The sequence below is a fragment of the Emydura macquarii genome, unplaced genomic scaffold, assembly GCF_026122565.2.
Source record: "Emydura macquarii macquarii isolate MOO-44397 ecotype Brisbane River unplaced genomic scaffold, CSIRO-AGI_Emac_v2 contig_1045, whole genome shotgun sequence".
In the NCBI taxonomy this organism is placed as follows: Eukaryota; Metazoa; Chordata; order Testudines; family Chelidae; genus Emydura; species Emydura macquarii.
This window is the reverse complement of record NW_027131182.1, coordinates 21,262,596-21,271,436: the sequence shown is the minus strand read 5'-3', so window position 1 is coordinate 21,271,436 and position 8,841 is coordinate 21,262,596. Positions and strand designations below refer to the sequence as shown.

General features: G+C 45.2%; 1 protein-coding gene across 3 annotated transcripts in view; it reads left to right on the top strand.

Moving 5' to 3' along the window:
• The first annotated feature begins 1,281 nt into the window (after nt 1–1,281).
• Nucleotides 1,282–8,841, top strand: part of ARL15 (ADP ribosylation factor like GTPase 15) — a 287,229-nt gene continuing 279,669 nt past the window's right edge. For all 3 annotated transcript variants that reach the window (XM_067545616.1, XM_067545615.1, XM_067545617.1), the window contains exon 1: nt 1,282–2,212. In XM_067545616.1, the coding sequence (XP_067401717.1) occupies nt 2,201–2,212 (12 nt within the window). In that variant the 5' untranslated portion in view covers nt 1,282–2,200. The remainder of the gene's footprint in view (nt 2,213–8,841) is intronic.

Sequence of the window (8,841 nt, the reverse complement as noted above, 5' to 3'; positions counted from 1 at the left end):
TGAAAACAAAGATCTTTGTAGTTTTACTATTAATTATTCCCCCCAAGCACATAATAGAATTGTTTGTAAGAAGAGTCTTTTCCTCCATGTCTTACAGCTGCTTTCCAACCAAATCAAAAAGTTCAAAAGATAGAAATATCAAGATTACAGTTGGGAGATAAACTAGATGGATTCCAAGGTGGACATTGCTTTAAGACACACACACTTCCTGCTGGATATTTGGTTGTGAAAGTTTACTATTCTGCAATTCACAAGCAGCTAGTGAAAAATGAAAAGGGCACAACAAAACAAACGTACACGAATTCCCCAGTGGTAGACAGTGACTTGTTAAGGTTGAGTCTATGGTTATTTAAACGCAAGACTGTGTCAAGGTTCTGGGCAGGAAAAGACTGAAGATAGGTATTGGCCACTCTTGGAAGGCAGGCTACTGAGCTAACTGGACCATTGGTATGACCCAATAGGGCTGTTCTTATGCTGATGATTCTTAACCATGCCTTAATGAAAATATATGACACTAAATGTCTTATGTTATTAGGAAAATTTAGCCTCTGAAGAATGTCATTTCAAGAGCATACTCAAATACTAAGGAAGTTAGTAGAGACCTCTTCTAGGGCTGTAATAAGGTGGCAGGATATAGTGCCCTCCAGGAATTGTGTGTGTGTGTGTATATATATACACACACACACACACACGCAAGTCGCCTAGACTAATTCAAGAGAGAAAACATTTGTATTTCCTGATTGAGAAGCAGAGGGTCTGTACAGTAACTTCCTCTGATTCCCAGCCGGAGCAACTGCAATGTGTAGGGGCAACACTGAGTGTGAGCTGACCAGCTTTGTGGGCGAGCCCTAAGGAGATGAGCCCTCAACAGGTCTCTTCTCTTGGCCCAGGCTAGCCAGGAACCGTTCTGCCGTCCACTCCTGGCTCAGCCCATCAGCCGGGTGGGTAACTAACTAACTAACCAGCAGCTGTTTGCCCACTGGCCGTGCTCTGAGCGCCCCTCGGGCCCCGGCGCCGCTGGGGCTGGCAGGGGGGCTTCTGAATGGCGGCCTTGGGGATGCAGGGAGGGCTTCGTGCCACGCAACTGCAGCAGCAGCAAACCCCCGCCGCCGCTTGCAGCCGCTCTGAGGGAAGGTCCCCGAACCGGAGATATGGGTCGGAGCCAGGGTCCCGCTGAGCTTCCCGCTCAGGCCCGGGGCACGCGGCGGTGGCGGCGACCCGCAGCCGCCGGGATCGCAGCAGGGTGGGTGAATCCACCGCCCCCAGTCCCTCCCCCACGGCACGGCACAGCACGCCTCCCCGTCGCTGTGTGTGTCGCTTTAAGAGTCTCCTCTCGGCGTCCCACGTGTGTGATCAGCTGATGGTGACGCTGCGGGGAGAGCGGCGCTCCCCTGTTCCTGAAACATACAACGGGCGCTGCTGGCTCCACAGGCTCGAGGCGGGGCTGGGCTCGCTCTGTGCGGCTCTATCCCGTGCGCCTCCCCCACCCAGGCTCCGCCGGCAGCCGCGCGCGGGGCTAGTCCGGGCAGCAGCGGGGGAGGGGGAGCAGCGGGAGTGCCTGTGACAGCCCCAGACACCCGCCCCCCCCCAGCAGCAGAGATTTTCCCCGACCCCACCCACCCACGCACCCGACCTTCCTGCCCGCAGCAGAGACCCTACCCCACCCCACCGGGACTTCCCTGCCAGCAGCAGAGCCCCTGCGACCCCGCCTCCCAGCAGCAATAACAGAAACAATTGCACCGCACACCCCCATCTTCCTGCCAACCGCAGAGACCCCACCCCGTCCTACAGCCCGGGGACTCCTCCGCTCAGCAGCAGCAGTACCAGAGACCACTGCACCACACACCCTTGAGACCTTCCTGCCAGCAGCAGGGACCCTTCGTGTTTCCTCTGGGATCTGCCTAGCAAGAGTAGGAGACACCTTCCTGACACCCTTAGAGACTTGCTCCCTCCCTTTTACACTCCAGAGACTTTCCTGCAACGAAGGTTGGAGACCCTAGGCTTCAGGGACCCAATATCGGCAGCAGCAGAGACCTACCAACCAAGAATCCCCCTGAATCTAGCAGCAGACCCACCCAACCCTTGAAATCCTGAGAGGTTCTGGCAGCAGAGACACACTCCCCACCTAAGATCATCTGAGAGGAGCAGAGAGTCCCTTGGGACCACTTAGCAACGACAGAACCTTTCCATTCCCCAGTACATGGATTATCTGGTAGGTATTGGATGTAAATTGTGTGCTTTCCCCGCTCTCCCCCAACTCTTTTTTCTTTCCTGTCTTGCACCCTCATGGTAAATTGGCTCAGTCAGACATGCTATAGCATATTCCATTATAATAATGTTATTGGCATAGAAAACTATTTGTAGCTACATAGTGTTTTAAAGGCTGTTGTATTGGAGACTGGTGGAGCCCTAAAGTGAGTAAGTAAAAGAACACTTAAATCAGCTATCCGGGCAGCTTGGCAACATTGGATAAATATCATACTTGATCAGGCTTAGAATTGCCCCCACAGAACCTCCTCTGGATTTACTGACGCTGTATTAAAAGTGTGTGTGTGTATATTATATTATACAGAGGAGGTTCTGTGGGGGCAATTCTAAGCCTGATCAAGTATGATATTTATTCAATGTAGTAAATCAGCTCTCAGGGTGCACATGTGTGCATGTGCCCCGAGAACTTTTCCAGTAAGTCCTTGCTTGAGTTCCTGATTGGGAAATGGGAGTATTTCTCTTGTTCTATATTTATCAGTCTTACAGAACTATTAAAGGCCAATGGTTTTGCTAAAGTGCTCAGCAGCCCCATTCATTTGGTTGTTATTAGAGCTCTAAAGTTATGACCTAGGTCACTGTTTTTTTCCTAAATGCATTAACATAGGTTATGGTTGAATGAACTAAATTGTAACCTTGGGCATGAACAGTACTGTACCTGAGTAGTTTGGTATTCACAAGTAACTTTTAGTGTTGCTTAATGAAGGTTGCCCTTATTTGTCTGCAGAGATTGTATCTCAGGTGTGTACTTCAGACCAGGGTGGTAGTTAAAGTTTTCATACTCTTTAATGTATGGGCTGCTACTAAGAAAATGTACTGAATGGCTGGACTATGTAGTGAGTTGGATATTCACATTTTAATGTGATTCCTGCTTAACTGATTTCTTAAATGGAAAAATGGGAGACTAATGAGCACTCTCTCAGTTGAGCTCACTTTCACTTTTTTTGTTTGCATAAAACATGTTAACTGCTCCCTTTCTGACTTTTCAAAATATTATGGTTTTACTTTTTGTTCACCAATAAACATTTTAAATAAAAGGCAACTCTCTTCTTGCCATCCCCATCTAGCAAGAAGGTGTTAGTGTCTGATGAGATGAAGAAAGGTTCTTCCCCCCCCCCCAGAGATTGAAAGTATGACTTTTATGTAGTTCTTTCTTACAACTGACACACGCAATTGTGAGTTTTAGAGATTGTCTTGTTGACTAGTGAGCAAGACCTCTCTGTCCTTTGTGTTGCAAGGTTGCACCATTGAAATGAAAGCAGTGTGTAACAGCTGAACTGATTTTTTTTTTCCTCTGCTGATGGAGCTACTTAGAAAGAGAGAGACATTATATTCAACTCTTATCTAAATGTCAGGTTTGAATAGATGCAGCTTGGATTTATTTTGAGGTGGAAATGCTTTATTTAAAAACTTCATGTTTATAAGTCAGGGCTTGACAAATTTGTTTTGGAGTTAGGAGCCAGCCCAAAAATTAAGGAGCCAGACAACGTGGGCCCAGCGGCGGGATGCCCTTGCTGGAGCGCAGCGGCTGCTCTCCCCTCCTGGCCCTGCCCCTTCCTCCTGCCACTCTCCCGCAACGTGGGCCCAGTGGCGGGTTGCCCTGGCTGGAGCACAGCAGCTGCAGTGCTCCCCTCTCCCAGCCCTGCTACATGGGCGCAGTGGCGCTCTGGCCAGAGAGCAGCAGACGCTACCCCTGGAGAAATACTAGGCGCCAGACTTAAATTTCTAGGCACTATGGCGACCTGGTGTCCAGGGTTTCTCGAGCCCTGTTATAAGTTGTATGCTAGGCTTGAGTCAGGTAGGGAGAACTCTGTATAATTGAAATGGGGTGGCAGAATAGAACGATGCACATGAAGGAAATTTTGAAAGTTGTAGCCAAAGCTGCTTGGTATCATGTATTTCTTCTTCCCCAGCATGCATTCCTGCGGCCTTGCTTGAATCTCTGATCCAGGGGGGTTACAAGGACCAAGCAGAGTTTGTGATCGAGGCCACCGTGCGTCAGCTCTGAGAACAGGGAGTTTTCTTCCCTGCTTTTGATGCTCACCTTGGTGCCCAGCTAGTATGAAGCAGCTGGCATTGTGGAGAAGGACACAATAGTCTTTGGCTGCAACAGGTGTTTGCCAGAGGGGGAAGTAAGGGGCTAAAATGGAAAAGACTACTGGGAGGAAGCTAGGGGTAATGGGAAGCAGGATAGGATGGGGAAGGCTGCCGCAGGCTCCCACTACCCACCAATAGTCCTCTAACATAGTGTTTCTCAACCTTTTAAGTAGCAAGTATCCCCTAACGTTTGAAAACTTTAATAAGTACCCCAACACTCAATTTTCCACTCTGAGAAATATAATCTTTTTCTCCTTTATTGCTGGACGACTGTATTTCTCATAAAGCAGGAAAATTCTGAGTTCTGCAGCGCTGTGTGGCTGTGGCAGATCACAAAACCCCCTGCTGTTTCTCCCCTCCTTCCTCCTCCCCTTCCTCCATATAGGAGCAAAGGTCAACACCAGCCAATCACTATGGCCTGATGGCAGGGTCATGGGGTGTTCTCCTCACACAGGCGGGAACTTGTGAGGTATGAGCAGGCACTAGCGGCCCACCAGAGTGGATAGCAGCATTCCCTGTGGGGGTGCGGGCTTGGGGCAAATCACACTGTGTGGGTCCCTCTTAAGATTTTTATACTGGTAAAATCTGGGTCTGTCATAGTTGTCAATTTCACTGCTCAGCTAGAGTAGTGAAATTGACAAGTAAACCTCTGGGTACAGTCTAGCTCCAGGACTGGGCAAGCCACTGGGCTCTCCACCTGGCTTTCTGGCACAGGGCTTTGAGCTGGGGAGGGGAACTGCCACCTGGGCAAGTTGCAGGTGGCTGCCGCCTGGCTGCCAACCTGGGAGGTGGGCGACTGCCACCTACTCCGACCTGGGGCTGGGACCTGGGGATGCGGGCAGGCAGCTGCTGCCCATCTTCAAGCCAGGGCGCGGGAGACTGTCTCTTGGCTCAGAGCCAGGGCATGGGTGGTAGCTGGGACTGGGTGGACACAAGCAGCTGCCGCTCAAGCCGGTGGTGTCCTAGCTAGGAGGTGGGACCGGGCGGGAAGCCGGCGACTGCTGCCTGCCTCCCCTAGAAGCTGGCAGCTGCTGCCCACCTCCCTTCACTGTTTTTTTTTTGCCACGTACCCCCTGCCTGTGTCTCGCGTATCTCCAGGGGTACGCGTACCACAGGTTGAGAAACTATGCTCTAACAAGATTTCACCCCAAAATCCTTGCAATGGAGGCTAGGCAGACTACAGGGACTTCTTTTGGTTGGAGCCTCTCAGGGTTGGTTTTTAAGGGCCTGATCTCAAGAAGTCTGAGCATTTGCAAAACCCATTAACATTAGCAGGTTGTTGAGGATGCTCAGTCACTGCTCAGGACCCAGATCCTAAATTAGCTTTGATCCCTGATCTGAGTCCATCTTTTTCTGCATTTCTGTTAGACCAGGAATATAGAACCTATTTCTTTTCCATGCATGGTCCCTGTAGCCCAGAGCACTGTTACTAACTGACTCTTGCCACGGTTATCCTCTGAGGGATAAGGACATCTTCTGTAGTAGTCTAGGTTGGTTTCATCCCTGGGAGAGGTGGTGTTCAAACATAAAAAAGTAATAAGGAAATACTCCATGTTCCTGGGCCTGGGCTACATATGTTTATTGTACTGGTATCACTGTTTTCGTTAGGAGCGTGGTTTTTTTTTTTTTTTTTTTTTTTAAAAAAAGTTATAACAGTACAATAGTGTGAATCCATTTACTGGCATAGGTTATTTTCTTTCCCAGCTTGGAATAAACTATACCAGTATAAGCCCCTGTGGTATACTGCTTTATACCGGTTGTTACAGCAGTTAAACCTGTGTGTGTAGATAGTCCTTTGTAGATAAAATCCTCTCATGCTTGTTGCCTTGCATCTGGAACTTTTACTAGGTGTAAAGAATTCTAGTGTAAATTTAGACTTGCATTGGCCAGTATTTGTTCAGTTCACTATGGTTCAAATAGGAAATTATGGACAAGTCACATCTTGTGCAAATCATGGCTTGTGACCAGACCTCATGTTTAGTTTTAAGGAGTTCTGGAAAGCTTGTAGCATAAATAATTGCAGCATTTCGACTCTTGTGTTCAAAACTTACCATGCAAAGCTTAGGCTGCCAAGGAGCATTTCACTAGAAACTTCTTTACTGGCATGCGTGATGTGAACCACATACTTAATAGTTTTGTTTTTTTTAATGAAAAACATCAGTTTGATGCTTTTACCACTTTTAGATATGGTGAAAGCTACTTTACGACAGGGTGGAGCAACTTAATCAAAGTGGTTTAAATCATGATTTTCAGGGAAATCAGCAATGTAGGACTTGAAGGAACATCGATACGTAAACTAATCCAGTCCCCTGCCCTATGGCAGGACTAAGTATTATCTAGACCATTCCTGACTGGTGTTTGTCTAACCTGTTCTTAAAAATGGAGATTCCACAACCTGCCTAAATAATTTGTTCTGGTGCTTAACTACCTTTACAATTAGGAAATTTTTCCTAATGTCTGACCTAAATCTCCCTTGCTACAATTTAAGCCCATTACTTCTTATCCTGTCTCCATTTGTTATTGAGAGCAGTTTATCATCCTCCTTTTTTTAACAACTTTTTATATACTTGACTGTTATCAGGTCCCCCATCTATTTTCTCTTCTCCAGATTTTTTAAAAAAAGTTACAGTTTTACAAACCCTCATCCAGATTTAAATCAATTTTGGAAATTTGTGCTACTGTAACTTTTGATTAACATTTATAATAAAATAAATTCAGATATTTAAAATGTCCATGCTGCTATATGCCAAAAAAAATTATTGAAAATTAAGTCCGATCTTGCATCTAGTTAAGCAGGTTACATAATTTTACTCATATGAATAGTCCCATTGATTTCATGTCCTTCAAGTTAAGTGTGTGCATAAGTGTTTGCAGCATCAAGGGCTAAAATTGTATTTTTATTAAACTTTTCTTTTAGTGGCATAACATCTTTGTCATATCTAACAGAATTACTTCATTGTTAACAATTAAAAGTTATTTAGAATTTCAATACATTTAAATAATTCAATATAACTTTATTAAACACAGGCCAAAATTTTGTAACTTTAGGGGCTGCTAAACCCATATTTAGGCACCTAACTGACTTAGGAGCACAAGTCCCATTGACTTTAAACTGCAAATCCTGAGTCTAGTTTGGTTTTTCTAGTTTAGCTTTCATGACTTTTTTTCAAAATATTGAACTTCAAATATGATGTTTCCAATATAGTCTTTCATCTATCATCTATTGTTTATTAATGTGGTATCCATCATAGAGAGGCTATTCTTATCCTAAGTCCTTTTATAATGTAATCAGAGGTGGGTATGAATATATATATATATATATATATATATATATATATATATATATATATATATATATATATATACACACACATCAGTCATTTATAATCATTCAGTGATTTCTGAATTAGAGCTGGGTATGACTATGCAAGTGGTAATGTGGGGTAGATTATCATTGTGATTTCTGATCTACTTCATGTGTGCTTTCCCTTACTACTCCTATGTTACTTGTACACTGAGACAGGCTGCTGCAATATTCCTTTCATGATTTTTTTTCTAGTGAACTATCACAGCAGCTGTTCCCATGTGACTAAATGTTTAGACAAGTAGCTGTTGTCCGTTGGATGAGGAGAAGGGGAGATCTCACACCAGTGGTATGCTGGATGTTGTCTTCTAGGGTTATTTGGCCTTGGTGTACATGCATTGTATGCCTCTCATTTATTACCTGCAATGTTACTAGCAGGTGAATGTCTGACATTCCCTTCTTCCTTACTCCCTTGCTCTACAACCATTTAAAAAACTCCCCTCTCATCAGTTATGACTTATCTCTTTCTACAGGAATGTATAGACTACTAGGTTGTCTTTTGGCTGACCTATCACAAGGTGTCCAGTTGTCATTCTTGGAAGTGTTGTGCCCTCAGAAAAGATTGTTGTCTTATATCTCAAGACATCATCCTCTCCCTCTATTTAGGAAGCAGGGCAGGCATTTGTGACTTTGCTGATGAAGACTTTCCTGTATGGAGAGCTATGATAGATACAACCAGCTAAAAAAATAACCTGGGGAAAGAAGGCCAATTATGGATGCAAGATCACTGGGTGTGCATCGTCACATGCTCTGGAGTCATGAATATTGCTTCTCCTGATTGTGAAGAAAGCTCTGCTGCTTATTTCTTTGGTAGGGCAGGAACTAGTAAAGTAACTTGCATCAAAAGCAATTTTCTGAGATATTGTAACTTCAAACAGCTGATGTGGCAAAAGGGCTACCAAGGTACATTACAAACCAAAACTACTGGAAGGTCTCTGATATTTTGACATTATTGCAGTCATAAGCAGTACTGCACTCTAATGGCAGTAATTTCATGCACTAGCAAATGGCAGTAATTCTGGGCAACTGCCTCCTATTTAAAAAACAAAAACCTGCATCAAGGTTGTAAACTCAGGAACCCAGTTCATCCAAGGTGTTTAAAGAAACTTGGTAAT